Consider the following 16,818-nt stretch of genomic DNA (forward strand, 5'->3'; position numbering starts at 1 on the left):
TCTCTTACCCTCTGCGGCGGTAACTTTATGGTCAGGAAGCCACAAATATTTACAGTTCAAATTCAAGTATGTTTATTGAGACAAGAAAAAAATACATCTCAAAGGGATAGAGTAACTTAGGCTATTTCTACCCCCTCTACTTCAAGTCCCTCAAGGGGCGCACAAATTCAGTAAGTACAAATAGACAATTAACATTACAAGAATCCCATTTAACATTGCAGGTTAATATAGTAAGTACAGCATATAATTGTTACACTCTTGGGGCAAAATTCTTGTAGCTCCTAAGTATACTGTCTTATCATACCATTATCACACATACAAACAATTTGATGTGGTACATTACTTATTTCCTTATTTCTATAGTTATCAATAAGTTGACACTCTAATACATAATGTTCTAAGGTGTGGGCGTGCGGCATACTACATAATTTACACTCCTTATCTTTTTCACTGACATCAACTCCGTATTGCCAGATATATTTGTATCCTAATCTTAATCTCATGTAAATTGAATCCTTCCAAGTTGATTTTCCTTTATCATAGGTGAAGGACGAGTTTGTATTTATTACTGAATAATTCTTAAGTGTGTTACTACTATCCACTATTGCCATTCTTTTTATCATTTCTTCATCTTCATTTCCTCTTATTAATGTTATATATACATGTACACATAATCATACATACATGTACATATATATACATATGCGGTAAATCCAGAGAAATGAAATATGGAATTTTCCGCATACAAATGATTATTGTTTCGTGATCGTCAATTGCATATATACATATACATTCACATACATATTCAATCACCCACACAAATACACACATCAATAATCTTTGTATCACAAATGATTCAACAAGAGGCTCACAAGTCACTATACTAGGCACCTTACATCTATGGTGAGTCGTCCAATTACTAGTCTTGCTCTACACCCACCCAACTGGGCGGCAGCTTAACAGTCATGTGCTCCACACCCACCCAACTGGGCGGCAGCTTTACAGTCATGTGCTCCACACCCACCCAACTGGGCGGCAGCTTAACAGTCATGTGGTCCACACCCACCCAACTGGGCGGCAGCTTTACAGTCATGTGGTCCACACCCACCCAACTGGGCGGCAGCTTTACAGTCATGTGCTCCACACCCACCCAAATGGGCGGCAGCTTTATAGTCATGTGCTCCACACCCACCCAACTGGGCGGCAGCTTAACAGTCATGTGCTCCACACCCACCCAACTGGGCGGCAGCTTTACAGTCATGTGCTCCACACCCAACCAACTGGGCGGCAGCTTAACAGTCATGTGCTCCACACCCACCCAACTGGGCGACGGCTTTACAATCATTTGCATGAATTACTTACAGTAAGCAAATTTTAGATACTTCGCTAAGATTTCGGGCAGCACATCATTATAAATGAAGTACTTACACTTTTCTTGGACACCAATGATGGTGTTATCTCTGAATTCCGCGATTTTTTTTTAATTCCAGTACTGTATATAATGACGCAAAGTATGCGAATAGTTCTGCAATAGTGATCCTATCCTGCGTCATAATTTACATACATATCTACTTCTGTTTTGTGTATTAAAATTACTACATTTTTATATTAATTTATTTCTGTAAATGATGATGATGATAAATTTCAATAAATGTAAGAACATAAGAACGGAAACTGGACGCGTAAATGGAAATGGTTGGGTACATTTCCTTTCACCTACCTAATGCGAATATTCATGTGTCCGGACACTGGCGATGGTGTGGTATTGCCTATTTATTTGACCATATCTTTGCTTTCATTTAAGATATGTTTTCCTTGAAATGTATTTACATTATCGTCTACATCTGTCTTTATTCTGAAATAAAAACCTTTGACGTTACTTTGCATATATGTACATTAATTATAAAATTGATTGGCTTGTGTGCAGGCCTTCACACTCCCTGAGCGAGCCATCAAGTAACTATAAAAAGGCATATATCTTCACTTTCACTTCAGTTATATTTATACCAAAGTATTAACATGCAGCTTATATGTCTTTCTGATGACATAAAAAACTTCGTTTTTTACAATATATAGATTCAATTAACATTGATTTTCAAAAGGTCATAGTTCCCATCGAAAGGGAGAGCGTCGGTCAAGAAGCCTTGTTTAAAATATGAATATTTTTCCTCTCTAATAAGGTATAATCTCTGTGATGCATTAACACAAACTATTTTATATCTGCCTTTCTGATAACATATATAAATATAATCTTTATTTGTGAATATTTGTTAATTAAGCAATATATCAGAGAGCGTGTAGGGTTCGGTGTTCTATGAGCGAAAAGGACTGGAGTAGTTTAAATAGCGAACGCATACCAACGAATAACGCTAGTATCTATATAACAAATTTATTGTCATGTGGAATTGATTTAACTTCCAGACACTTCTTTTTAATAAATATTAAATATTTTGTAGCTGTTTATGAAAAATATTATTATAAATACACATTCTACTTGTTAATATTACCAATTAAATTTGCGACAATTTGAGCCATGAAATACGACGACTGGATCACTGTGTACAGGAGGCTGTTATGGCAGCAAACACTCTCCAGGCGACCATATATCTTGGATAAGTCGCTCCACACAATTGTCGCTTGGACCGTCGACTTCCTATGGCGTCACCTCTCACATATTTACGTCTCATTTCGTTATGAAATTAGATTATTTCAGAGTAAAAATAGATTTGATCATGTTCTACGTGTAGCACCAACATTATAGTAAGTAAATATACCATATTTCTTCATTACTTACGTAATGCTAGGACGATTTGGGTAGTTTTGGCCTGATTTGGGCCGACTTGGGTAATTCTATGGACCCGAAAAAGGTGCCCTAGTGTTTCCAGTGCAGAGAAGAACATTCAAAATGGCCACCAGCAAGAGGAAAACAAAACAGAGCTTGATTTTGAGGGATTCAATGAAGAAAACATTGATATAAGCAGTCTGCAAAACAAGTTGGTAAAATTAGATACTATAGTGAACTCTCATGTAGAAATAATTAGTAAATTGATAGAAAGTAATGACCATTTGAATAGCAAAGTTTTATGTCTTGAGGGTTTAGTGAAAGACTTGTGCAAGGATAAGAATCAATTGGAAACAAATTGCAAAGCCATGGAGGAAGAAAATAAATTCTTAAAAATAGCTTTGGAAGAAGTTAAAGTAAATTTAAACATAAATGACTACAATAAGTTAGGTAAGGAAATTCAACAGGAGAAACAGCTTTTGTCAGCACAGATGGAGGAAGTTACACAGGGAATAGAACAGTGCAAGAAGGATATGCAACTCACCTATGCACAAGTAGCCAAGGAGAAGGAAAAAATTGAAGAAGCAGTAAAGGAAGTCAAACACTGCAGCAACCAAGATAAAACAAACATTAGGCTGGAAGTAAGAAAGGAATTGGCATCTAACCCGAAGTTGGTGCAAAACACAGTTGATCGGAGTAAGTCCCTGATAATTTTTGGTTGCAAAGAAAAGGAGATAACATCTAGGTCAGAAAGAGCTGTAGAAGAAGCGAAAGTAGTAGATAAAATTGTTGGCTTCGGTGAAGGTCTTACTACCATAGAGAATGTCTGCGACTACAGGAGAATAGGCAGATATGTTAAAGGGAAAGATCGACCTTTGAGGATCACCCTAAACGGTGCCAAACAGATGGAAGAAGTACTAAGGAATGCTAGAAAATTACAAAGTGATGAGGATGGGAAAGTGTGGTCATTAAGACGAGATCTTTCAAAAGAAGACAGAGAGAAGCTGAAACTGAACCTCGCCGAGGCAAAACGTTTAAACGAGAGCAGGAATAAAGAAGAAATCAATTATTTTCTGGGGGGAGCCCCTACGGCTCCCCGGAGCTATCCATGGCTGATATGGATACCCTAACTATTTTGAATCCCCCTCAGAGAGGCACGGGGAGCAATGGCCCATAGAAATGCACATGTGATTTGGAGCATTCTATATCTGCCATCGACCGGGACAGGCACCCAGAAAGCTAAGCGCCACAAAACAAACCCCTATTCTGGTTAACAACAAAAATCGACAAACGAATGGACAGAACTCCCACAGGAAAAGGAACTAACAAGCATGACGTCACACGAGCCGCGTCGCATGTCTGCGCAGCTCCCCCCCTCCCCGGGAGGGGGAAGGGGGAGCCCCAGACCCCCGCGCCGGTGATCCTCGCCTCGGTTCCTCGGCTGATGGGATAATGCACGGTCGTGTGGCTCCAGCTCCGGTCTTGTCTCAGTGCTGTGACTTGTTTGCAGTGCTGCTCTTACGGTGGTCGTGTGAGCTGGGAGTAGTATTCTCAGGTACTCGGGCTGCATGTGCTTAGGGTCACCTTCCCTGAGTGCCCTGTAAGTACCGCCCTTGGGGCTTGGGGTTGCATTCCACAAGTCACCTTGGGTCTACCTCTGTTGGCTTTCCGCTGCTTGGCGTTTGGCCGCCCTGAGTGTTTGGGGGTTTTACTCCCTTGTTTACCTTGGGGTAAGTGGTAGTTATAGCACTGGTGGGGCGCATTGTACTGCGTAGCTAGTTTTCACCTATGACAGCAGCCGGCTCTGTTCCCTCTGGGTATGTTGTCCACTTGTGTGGTTTTTCTTTTATATTTGTTTTTGCCTGGTAGGGGGGTCTGCCTTGTGTTCCCCCCCCCCCCTTATATTGGGTTCTTTTGTGTGGTGGCACCCCCTGCTTCGCCCTCACGGGTGGACACGTCCCGTGGGTTCAGCTTTAGCAGTTTGCTTGGTAGTTTGGGGCGCCGGTTAGCAGTGCCCTGCCTGGGATAACCCTTAGCAGACCCAGACTAGGGACCCTGGGAAACCCCCTCGGGGGCTCTCGGGTTCGATAGTGGAGACCCTTGCGTCCCTTCTCGCTTTGTGCGAGTTGAGGGTTGCTCTGTCCCTTTGTCTCAGGGTGACTCTCCTTGTTTTTGCCTCCGTCATGCTGCCTAATGGGTCGGTGACACATTCGACCCTGAGTCCTGCGAGCTTCGTTGCTTGTTCATGACTCCATTCACCCAATCTGCTGATGAATTCCCGTGGGTGCAGGCAGCTCGCGCATTGCAGGGTAGGATGTTGCAACACGCTCAGGTTTGTCGCTTCCCCGGACCTCCCGATGCTGCCCTGCTTGTGTAGGAACCCAGACTTGGAGGTTTTGGTCGCTTCGGCCTTGGTTCTTCCACGTCCCCCTTGTTTTTCCCCTCACCTGCTTCGGGCCCCTACGCATCTGCAGGCTTCGGGGTCGGGGCGGGGTTAGAGGTTCTGAGACTTGGGCAGTTTCGGGAGTTGCCCCGTCCGGGGTAGCTGCGGAGGCATTCGAGTCTGTTCCTCCGGCCGATGATCCGGGGTCTGACCAGTAGGCCCCTTTTCTTCCAGCTCTCTTGGCTGCCCCGGCTTTTTCTTGTGGGGCCGGGGCTTTGGAGGTTGACTCGGCCCCAGGGCCTGGTGTAGAGGCTCCTTGGGTTGGGGAGGAGTGGGGTTGGGGAGGAGCGGCCTTGGGGCCTCGGGCTCCATTGTGCCCCTCCTGCATTTCCGTCCTTCTGAGCGGGGCTTACTGTTGCGAGGAGTGGGGTTTTCTTTTCCCCCTCTGCGTACGATTTGGGCTTGGGTTCTGCTCCTCCCTGGGTTCGGTTCCGTGTCCCTGTGGTATCTTCGGTTCCGTCTTCTGGAGATTTTTCGGCTAACCGCATCTTTTCGCCTACGGTACGGTTGGCCTTTGCGGCTTCCTCCTGCGTGTCCCGGAGTTTGCCTCCATACTGGTTCCTTCTGTTCTGGACAGGTTGGGCTCCTTGTAGCCGTTTGGGCTCCTTTGTAGCCGTTTGGGCTCCTTTGTAGCCGTTTGGGCTCCTTTGTAGCCGTTTGGGCTCCTTTGTAGCCGTTTGGGCTCCTTTGTAGCCGTTTGGGCTCCTTTGTAGCCGTTTGGGCTCCTTTGTAGCCGTTTGGGCTCCTTGTCGCTGTTTGGGCTCCTTGTCGCCGTTTGGGCTCCTTGTCGCCGTTTGTGCTCCTTGTCGCCGTTTTGGGCTACTGTCGCCGGTTGGGCTACTTCTCGCCTTGTTGGGCTCCTTGTAGCCGGTTGGGCTACTGTTGCCAGTTGGGCTACTTCTCGCCTTGTTGGGCTACTTCTCGCCTTGTTGGGCTACTTCTCGCCTTGTTGGGCTACTTTTTTTTCGTGTCCTGCACATGTGCCATGGGAGTTTGTTTTGGTTCCGGGCGGTGTGCACACGTGTTCTGCATCCATTTTTCTCTCGGGGGGGGGGGGGGCGCTTCGCCTCTCGCTCTTTTCTTAATCCAATCCGTGCCCCGTTGCTATGGGGGTGTTCTGGGGTGCCGCTGTGGGGAAGTCACGATTTTTTTCCCTGCGTTCTAGAGTGGGGAGCCTCCTTCGCCGCTCCCATCCTCTCTAGCATGGGCGCCCTGGCCGCCTCCGGCGGCTTTGGACTCAAAAGCTTGCGTCATGGCCCTTCAGCGCCTATGTTCTGCAGGTGAGTTGGTGCGGTTTGGCGTCTCCTTCGTCCTGACGCTGTTTTTGTTTTTGGAATTAGGAAGGGGTGTATTATACGTACTTGAGAATGTGGACTGTATCACCCGAGGTGCCTACTGCAGAGCTATTAGCCCATACTGGGCAGCTCCTGTTCTCTCTACCTGCTTCCTTCCTCGGTTCACGGGTGTCTGCGGGTGGCCTCTTGGCCCTTCCGAGGCGGCTCCTGCCTGTACTCATCCTGCCCCTCTCCTATGCTTGTCTAACCTTGCTTGAGTTCGGGGCCCCGCCTCCACCTTGTTCCGCAGTGCAACGGTGGGGGTGCCTGTTCGGTGGTACGTTTTCCTGTGTCGAGGGTGTTTTGTGCTCGCCTCCTTGTGCTTGCAGGATTGGGTTCTGGCTCTTTGGTTCCGCCTCTCTCCTGTCATTTGCCTGTCGGGCGGATTCTGTGCTTCATGGGCGCTCTCGTCTCTGCTCTTGGGGCTGTGTATGGGGTCAGCCCAAGTTGGGCCGCCTAATGTGTTCCTTCGATTACCTGTTACACTGCACACGTTTCTTCTAACGTCCCTGTGGCTTAGTTGGGTGCTCGGTTTCCGCCGATGTCCCCTTGTGTGCCACTCGTGTACGATTTATCTATCTTCTCTGTCGCTTCCTCGGGGAGTGTGGTGACGTTTTGCTGCGGTTTTGGTACTGCAGCTGCGTGTCGGGGTTGGTTGTGGCATTATGTTCAGCCCTTCCGTGCTCCCTCTGGGGCCCTCCTTCCTTGCCGGTCTTGCTGTGCCGGGCCTGGTTTTTCCATGTTCCTTGGATTCTCTGTCTTGTCCTCACCTCGTTGTGCTGGCTGGGGATGAGCTTGGGGTCTTCGTCTCGCCCCTCGCCTATCCTCCAGTTTCCGTTCAAGTTCCAGAGCCTAGTGGGCTCCCTTCCTTGGTGTTTTTCACGGCTGCCTCGGGGTTTTACTTCACGCTGGGGCTTTGAGGGGACAGCTCAGCCCCGGGGCCTGCAGGGTGGGTTCCCGGGGCTGGGGTGGGGCTAACGTGAGGGGCCTTAGGCCCCGTTGGTCCCCGCCGGGGTATTTCTACCCCTCTGGGCGGGGCTTGCGGTTTTGTGGTGTGGGGTTTTTCCGTTCCCCCTCTCCGCACGTGCTTTGTGGGCGTTGGCCCCTCCCTGGGCTCGGTTACCTTGTCCATTGTGCCCATTGTTTCCGTCCTGTCGGTGGGTGCTTTTCTACGGTCTTCGCCCCTTTTTTCCGGGACGGGCCTTCTCTGTCATGTCCCCCTCTTCTTGGGGTTTCTGCATGACTTTTATTCTCGGGTGCGACGGGGTTTTTGTACCTTCGTACTTTGTGTTTGCTTCTTTTGGTTCTCGAAGGTTTGGGACGTTTTTGCTCCTTCCCGTTTTCTGGTACGTCTGTCGTCATTCGGTTGAGCTTCCCTCCGGTCCTTTCTAGGGCTTGTGGGTCGTCTTCCCGGCAGCTTCTGGGTGTTTGGCTTTCTTGTTCTTTTGTGCATATCTCTTCTTTTCACCCTGTCTCGGCGCTACTCGTTTTCCTGGGGGCGATTTTGCTCCTCTTAATGAGTCTTTTCGCTCCTGCTCTTCTGCGGGATGTTGGTGCGGGGCGGCTCCTTATGCGGGTTCCTTCCTTGTCGGCTGCACTTGTGGCGGTGGACTTGCACGCTTGTGGCATTTTGGTTTTGGTCCTGCGTTTTCTTTTCCCTCCTGGGGCTGTCATAGGATTGGCTTGCGGAGGATGTAGAGGCGCTTGGGGCTGTTCCTGGGTCTGGCATCTTGGTTTCTGCTGCTAGCTTTCGGTATCGATGTTCCTTCTGTGCCATTTCGCAGGCTGTCTCGTGCGCTGTTTCACCTCCGGCCTGCTTATGCACTGCCTGTGCCGTCCTAGTCTTTGGACAGGGTGCTCTCCTGTTTTTCTTCTCCTTGTGGTTGTGGCTCCTTGGGGTCAGGTTTGCTTTGCCTCGGTTCTCTTTTTATGTTGGCCTTGGCCTCTGGGGGTCGTGTGGCAAAGCTTCATGCTCTTCTCAGGCGCAGTGGTTTTTGGCTCCGCTGGTCGTGGTCAGAGGTTTCTTTGTCTGCGGCCGTTCTCCCTTTTTCTGGCGAATGTTGTGCCTGCTGCTTTCCGGAGGGGTCCTTGGGTTGTTGTCTCGACTTCGTGTTGAGGAGTAGTTCACCGACCGCCTCCCAGGTATGTCCCCTTGTTTTCTTAGGTAGTCTTTGGTGAAGTAGCTCCGGGGAGTCGTAGGGGCTCCCCCCAGAAAACCAGCGTTGAATGTAATGAAACGCCATTTTCTGGGTGAGTCCCGGAGGCTCCCCGGCACCCCTCCCGCCCTCCGGTCGGCATTTTTTTCGTGGTTTTGATATCCAGCCTCAGAACTGGGGCGGGGATCGCCGGCGCGGGGGTCTGGGGCTCCCCCTTCCCCGTCCCAGGGAGGGGGGAGCTGCGCAGACATGCAGCGCGGCTCGTGTGACGTCATGCTTGTTAGTTCGTTTTCCTGGGGGAGTTCTGTCCACTCGTTTGTCGATTTTGTTGTTTAACCAGAATAGGGGTTTGTTTTGTGGCGCTTACCTTTCTGGGTGCCTGTCCCGGTCAATGGCAGATATAGAATGCTCCAAATCACGTGCATTTCTATGAGCCATTGCTCCCCATGCCTCTCTGACGGGGCCAGGTACTGGATCGTAGTGCCCGGTAGGCCTAGAACTCCACCCACATCGACTGATGCAAAATAGTTAGGGTATCCATATCAGCCATGGATAGCTCCGGGGAGCCTCCGGGATTCACCCAGAAAATGGCGTTTCATTACATTCAACGCTGGTTTTTTTGTTGGGCGTCAGAGTTACCGCTTTCGTTGTCTCCCGTTCAGGTTGAACCTGGCACCTCGCATTTTCACACACCTTACGCGGGTCATGGTGGCCAGTCTGTGTCTTTTAGGTGTTCAGGTGTTGGCCTACCTTGACGATTGTCTGGTCTGGGCTCCCAGCTGGACACAAGTCTGCTAGCCAGGAGTTTGGTTCTCTCCCAGCTCGCCAGGTTCGGGTTGTTCCAGGACCGTCGACTTATGCCGAATACTGTTGCCTCCTATCGTGCGGTGCTAGGAAAATTTTCATCCATGCTAGAAGCTTACCTGTCACCCCTCCAATATGTTCCAGTTTCCAGAACAACCTCTTATGTGGAACTCTGTCAAAAGCAGAGCTCTTTTTTTTAGGTCCAAATAGATCCAGTCAACCCAACCATCTTTTTCCTGTAAAATCTCTGTGGCTCGATCATAGAAACTGAGTAAATTCGTTACACAGGATCTTCCAGATCGAAAACCATACTGTCTGTCTGATGTTATATCGTTTTTCTCCAGGTGTTCTACCCATATAGTTTTAATTATTTTTTCCAATATTTTGACTATTAAACTAGTCAGTGATACAGGTCTATAGTTGAGGGAGTCTTCCCTGCTGCCACTTTTGTAGATTGGGACTATGTTAGCCTTTTTCCACACATCAGCTACAACTCCTTTACACAGGGATGCCTGAAAAATCAGTCGAAGTGGAATGCTGAGCTCAGGTGCACATTCTCTGCACATGTGTGTTTGCCCTGCAAGGTAAACAAAGTGTGTTGTCATTCACACAGGCTTCTTGTACCCGACGAAATTAATTATTAATTACTGTATAAGGAATCAGGAATACCATCAACAATTGGATGTACTCTACAAAGTACTGTGTGTCTAGTTTTTGGCAGGAGTTGTAAATTTTAAGCTACTTTTAAACTTTGAAACTGCTTATATATATTGTACAGAATTAATATGTATTATTCTTTATTTAGTATGGACTATGATTTTATGTATATAATGAGGGTAAATGTTGTTAAATTTGTTACATTATGCATTGAGTTGTAAAGTACTGAGTAAAATATTCATTCTTCATTCTTCATCCAGGATACTTCAATATGGGATAGTGCACCGAGTGAGGGAACGTATCCTGTCCGGGATGCAAGTGGCAGTTGCTCCCCACAGCTGCCACCACCACCACCTGCCATAAGCCCAAATGTGTCAAGCACTGTAGTGGTGACTGGAGAAATGAGTTCTCCATGGAGCACAGGACATAGTGATGACTTGGAGAAGCATATGGTTCCATTGGCCATTACAATACCCAATGCAGAGCCCCCTTCTCGCTCAGATATAATTTTTGCTACACCATGTGCTCCCTCGGTTTCCCTTCAGCCACGATGCAATGTACCTGCACCTATTGGCTCAATAGGAGGCATCAGTCCTTCTGCTGTCCCCATGCGTCGGCATCTTACCCCCTCTGATCCTAATGCTCATCTACGGAGACGCTCCGCTGAGGTGACTCCACAGCCTACATCTTACAGAGAAGGTGCCCATCATGGTAAGTACAGCCTTTTAATTTTGAGGAGTTGAATTTAACTATGATTTTAAGTTTCTCTTACAACCTCATAGAAATATTGTACAGTACTCTTCAGGTATAATACGTGCAGCAGCGTTCAGTAGTACCTTCGTGTTATTGCTAATAAGAACAGTATTTCCTTGCTGAACATTATGCCTGAGAAAATCGTCCAATATACAGTGGTACCTACACCTATGAATTTAATCTGTTCCCAGAGATGGGTCGTAACTCGAAAATTCGTGATGGAAATTTGTTTTCCCATAAGCAGTAATGTAAATTGAATTAATCCGTTCCATACACCCAAAAATATTAACTTAAAAATGCATTTTATACAGAATACTACTCATGTTTGTCATACACAAATCAATCAGGTATAAACCATAAATAAATTAAGTAAACATTTAACTAGACTTTACCTTTACTGAGGACTTTTGTTGGCATATGGGAGGTGGTGAGGAGGGAGGAGCTGTGTTGGTGTATGGGGAGGGTGAGGAGGAGTGGGGGAGATTGTGAGAAGACTGTTTCCTGCTCACCTTAAACTCTTTCATATCTGCATCACTGGTTCCAGATTTTCCTTCCACACATTTCACTGCCTCTGTTATATGGCAGCCAGTCAGAACCAGTCAGTCACAACATGTCAGTCAAGCACTCAGTCAAGACCAGTCACAGGCAGTCATAACCAAAGGCAGTCAAGCATTCACAGTTGTGGTACTGCAGTAACCGGTTAGGCATTTACGGCCAGTCACGCATTTACGGTCAGTCACACACTCACAGTCAATCAGTCATTCACAGTCAGTCAGGCTTTCACAGTCACAACCAGTCAGTTAGCAAACAATAAGTTTAACCCTTAACATGCTCGGGGTCTAATATCCTGCTATCCACACAGGCGCATGTCATTTTGAAAAAAAAAAAAAATTTTTTTTTTTTTTGCTAATCTGTTAAGTTCTGTTCACTGATCACGGGAAAAATATAAAAAAAATTCTATTGTACTTACTTTTGTTGCAATAGAGCCGAGAAGCTCTGCGATGACGTCACAATCTGCATGGTCGCTCATGCAGTACACGCCCGGGAGATGTTGCGCGCGGTCCTCAAACAGCCAGAGTTGCCACAAATATATTTTCGCGCTATTTATTTACAATGTCTAAGCGCATTTTATCTAATTTTTTTTCACTAATTGTGTTTCAAATACTGTTTGAACATATTTTGTATCAATAATTGTTGCATATTTGAGTATACACAGGCGCACACAAATGTTTTCAATTACGGCAATATAATATGTCATTACAGTCTATTATATTATATGTTCTGCTTATATGTTTACATATTTACACACTCGCACACGCTATACACACTTTGAAGCACACTTAGAAGATTTCTAGACTGTGGTAGTCATTGAAGCAGTCGACAGCACATAATGGGATACCACACGTTTCACACCATGTTTGCACAAGCTTCCGTTTCTTGTCTCTACGTGTCGTTGTTTTACACACCAAGCAATCACGTTGGGCTATTGCACGCTTCACACCAGGTGGCAAATACTTAAGTTTGTGTGCTAGGAAGCCTTCAGTGTGAGCGAGGCGTGGAGTACCAGCATGCTGCAACAGTGGGTTTATGATGGGCCGCTGAATACCTGGGACATCTTTTGCAAACTTTCCTAATAACTGTATTGCAGCATCAAATACAAAGTCACGGAAAGTGGGCTTACGTCCAGTTCTCACAAGGTACATGTTGAAACAGTTCAGCATGCTCATGTCCACAAGATGGAAGAACACTTTTTTCGTCCACCTACATGTCTTCCGCACACACTCTGCAGTGCCAATCATCATGTCTGATTTATCAATCAACCGCATGTTGATATTATAGTCTAAAACACAGTCTGGCTTATATAGTGGTGCGTTTGTTTTATGGCTCACTTTCCCACTGTTCACCATTGTTCCATCATGAATTGTTGTCAACAAGTTCACCTCTCTTTTGTCTTTCCACCGAACTGACAGAATGTTATCACTTTTCCTTCTCTGACACTCACCAACTGCAATGTCGTTGTCAAACACAGGCATTTCCCTTCGTTGTGGCTTTACTGTACCAACCAATCCGGTTCTATTTTCTAGCAAGAACCGAGCTAGCAAGGGACTTGTATAGTAATTATCTGTGTATAAAATGTGTCCCTTGTTCATCCACGGAGCCATGATGGTCTTCACTACACTCCCCGAGAATCCATGTTCGTCGTTACCGGGAATGTCTACATCACTAGCCGAGTACAGAATCATGTGTAACACGTATCCTGTCTCACAATCACAAAGAACAAAAAATTTCAGGCCAAATCGGTTTCGTTTTGAGGGAATGTACTGTTTGAATGGAACACGTCCCTTGAAAAGTATGAGAGATTCATCAACCACCAGCTTCTGTGCTGGTACGTAAAAATCTCTGAATTTTCCAATAACATCGTTCATGTAGTGCCTCACTCGCCACAGTCTATCATCAGGTGTTCGGTCCTGAACACTTCCAAAATGTAGACACCTGAGGAGTATCTGAAACCTGTCTCGTGACATATATTTCCCGAATAAAGGTGTTGGTATTGTCTTGTCCTTGCTCCAATAGTCATTTATTGCATGTTTGTGACAGTGCTTCATCAACAAACAGAGTGCCAAAAACACATACATTTCCGCCACTGTGGTATTTTTCCAACGCTGCAGTCGTGAAAATTCTGTGATTTCCCTCTCAATCAGGTAAGCAGCATGCAGGTTCGTTTGGTGTACAATGTATTCCATGAGTGGTTCATCATAGAATGCTGTAAAATATTCCATCTCAGCCATGTCCTCACCTTGATTAGGGAAAAGGTTTGTAATCCCTACATCTTTATCGTCAAAGTGAGGAATATTAGGAATAAAGTCGTCACCATCACTCCACTCAAGTACACCAGGCGTCCTGCGAGATGCAGAGGAAAGACGGCGAGGAAGCGATGCATACCGGCGACCAGGAGCTGAATACCGTCTGCGAGAAGCACGGCGGCTACGTGCACGTGAGGTGGGTGCACGTGAACACGAGGGTCTTGGTCATGTGGTGCCATGCGGTGGCGCTTGGCTGGGCGAGATGCTGCTGACGCGACAATTTCTCGCCCAGTTACACCACTGGTACCAGCCACAGGCTCAATAAAACTTTGATCTGAGTCACTAAACCCAGAAAAGGAGTCACCTCCCTCTGACTCGTCACCCTCAAACAGAAAATATCCACAGGAACTGTGAGGTCGTGGTAGAATTGGGGTAGAAAATGGGCGAGGAGGCATGGGAGAGCGTATAGGCCTCGCCATGGCATGGCGGTCATTCTCACTTTCACTGCTGCTGCTACTATCTCCCGACAACTGTGTATAATCCTCATCGTTGTCTGAATCGTCAAACACACTTTCTTCACCTTCAGAGAATAATTCGTGGGCTATTTGCTCTGGGGTGAGGGACTGAGTGATGCGTGCTCGTGAGGCGTTTGACCGTGCGCTCGCCATGGTGACTCTCGCTAAACTGAGGCCTCCCATGCCATCGGAGCGTGAGCTGGATTTTTTTTCAAAATGGCCGCTGTTTACTAGAGCCCCTGGGCAGCGTATGGGACCCCCAGCTACACCGCGGGCCATTCAAATCGTGCGCGGTACCCATACACTTCATATGAAGTGAAGCGCAGTTGACTGGTAAAACGATTTACACTTCATATGAAGTGATGCGCACTTTAAGGGTTAATGTCTGGTGCTAAGGGAGTCTATCAGCAGGTAGTAAGGAAGATGCCCACCATATTAATACCGTCCATATGGCTGGAAAGGGTATAGCTGGAGGGAGGGGGGCAATGTGGGGGATGAGGGGACAGAGGTTACAGGGAAGGACTGGTGTGTGTGATGGGGGGGTCTTGGGGGTGGGACCGGGGGTGACCAGCTCCTGCGTTATTCCTCCTAGTCGGAAGCTGGTCCCCTCACGCCATGCCACGTGGTGACACGGCGTGATCGATGTGCCACCACATGCTAGGTTGGCCATATGCATATCAACAAACTTCATTTCCCGTAGCAAAGCTCGTAACCCGATTCGGATTTGACGAAGAAATTAGGCTCATAACCCAAAACGTTCGTAAATAGGGGCATTCGTAAGCCGAGGTGTCATTGTACCGAAGTATTTTGGGGAGGATTTTGGGTTTTGTGATGGGTGTCCCTACTACACTGAATATTGAGAGAATGGAAAGAGACAATAGAATTGGAAAGCATATTATTCAACAGTAACTAAATTTACTTGTATGGCATGAAGTTATTGATCAGTGTTCACAATCACTGTCTTGTTTTAAATTTGGAGGAAGGATTTACCTTATCTACTTATATTTCTGATGCTTTATTCCATTCTGGAAGCTTCCCCATGAGAGGATGGCCTTAGCCAAAGTTTCTCCCCAAGGCACTCTCAACACACATTTTCTTTCATGTATTGTTCTACTTGTACACCTTTCTCATTAAGCAATACTCAGGCAGTCTACTAATATGTCCATACTATCTAAGTGTATTTATTGCACTTCACCCACTCTGCCACTCCACATTTAATTTCCTCACACTTTCCTCATACCATCACATGCATCCTCATTGTATTCATCTCACATACCTACAACAGTTGTTTTTCTCAAGCATTTCTATTTCCATTGCTTATAAGCTTGAGCACTCTGCTCTTTACATGTCCACGTTTCAGTTCTGATTGGACCCAAGTTTGATATCTCAGTCAAGGCATATTTGGGCATGTTTCCTTAAACCCGATGCAGCTGTTCATCTAGCAATAAATAGGTACAGTACCTGGGCAACCCGTTCTCGCAAATTTAATAAGTCAATATTGACTTATTAAATATGTGCATAGGTGACATACTTGATAAGTCAATATTGACTTATTAAATATGTGCATAGGTGACATACTTAACATAATAGTTTCCCTTGAAAAGCTTCATAGAAAACACCGACCTTACCTAACCTACTTAGTATGTTAAGATAAGCATCTTATTGCTTCGTAATTACAATTATTACCTAACCTATACCTATAATAGGTTAAGTAACAATTGTAATTACGAAGCTATAAGATGCTTATTTTAACATACTAAGTAGGTTAGGTAAGGTCGGTGTTTTCTATGAAGCTTTTCAAGGGAAACTATTATGTTAAGTATGTCACCTATGCACATATTTAATAAGTCAATATGGACTTATTAAATTTGCGAGAATGGGTTGACCTGGGAGTTAGGCTATTCTTGTGGGTTTCATTCTGGGGTAGGTTGGTCACTGATAGGCCTAACAAACTTCCTGTTCCTGACAAAGGAAAATAATCTTTCAAACTTTCATAATTCCCATAATAAATTCTTTCATTTCATTATACAGTACTACAGTATTCATATCTAATTCTATTCTTCTCCCACTCAATACTATTTTTTATTTCACCTTCTATCTATCTTGAGGTTATCTTGAAATGATTTCGGGGCTTAGCGTCCCCGCAGCCCAGTCCTCAGCCAGGCTTCCTTTTTGTTACACATTCCCAGGAAGAAGCCCATAGTAGCTGCCAAACTCATAAGAACATAAGAACATAAGAACAAAGGTAACTGCAGAAGGCCTATTGGCCCATATGAGGCAGCTCCTATTCTATAACCACCCAATCCCACTCATATACATGTCCAACCCATGCTTGAAACAATCGAGGGACACCACCTCCACCACGTTACGCGGCAATTGGTTCCACAAATCAACAACCCTGTTACTGAACCAGTATTTACCCAAGTCTTTCCTAAATCTAAACTTATCCAATTTATACCCATTGTTTCGTGTTCTGTCTTGTGTTGATATTTTTAATACCCTATTAACACTTTCGCGCTCTCCGCAAAGGTCACTCAGCCAACCGAATGTGCGCGCTGCGTTTTTATCGC

The 16,818-nt window shown here is 46.0% G+C and overlaps 1 protein-coding gene across 4 annotated transcripts in view; it reads left to right on the forward strand.

Annotated features, from left to right (window-relative positions):
* Window positions 1–16,818, forward strand: part of LOC123767427 (mitogen-activated protein kinase kinase kinase 7) — a 685,923-nt gene that overhangs the window by 199,295 nt on the left and 469,810 nt on the right. For all 4 annotated transcript variants that reach the window (XM_069313063.1, XM_069313064.1, XM_069313065.1 and 1 more), the window contains exon 9: window positions 10,437–10,887. In XM_069313063.1, coding sequence (XP_069169164.1) covers window positions 10,437–10,887 — 451 coding nt within the window. The remainder of the gene's footprint in view (window positions 1–10,436; window positions 10,888–16,818) is intronic.

Source organism: Procambarus clarkii, chromosome 74, assembly GCF_040958095.1.
Source record: "Procambarus clarkii isolate CNS0578487 chromosome 74, FALCON_Pclarkii_2.0, whole genome shotgun sequence".
In the NCBI taxonomy this organism is placed as follows: Eukaryota; Metazoa; Arthropoda; class Malacostraca; order Decapoda; family Cambaridae; genus Procambarus; species Procambarus clarkii.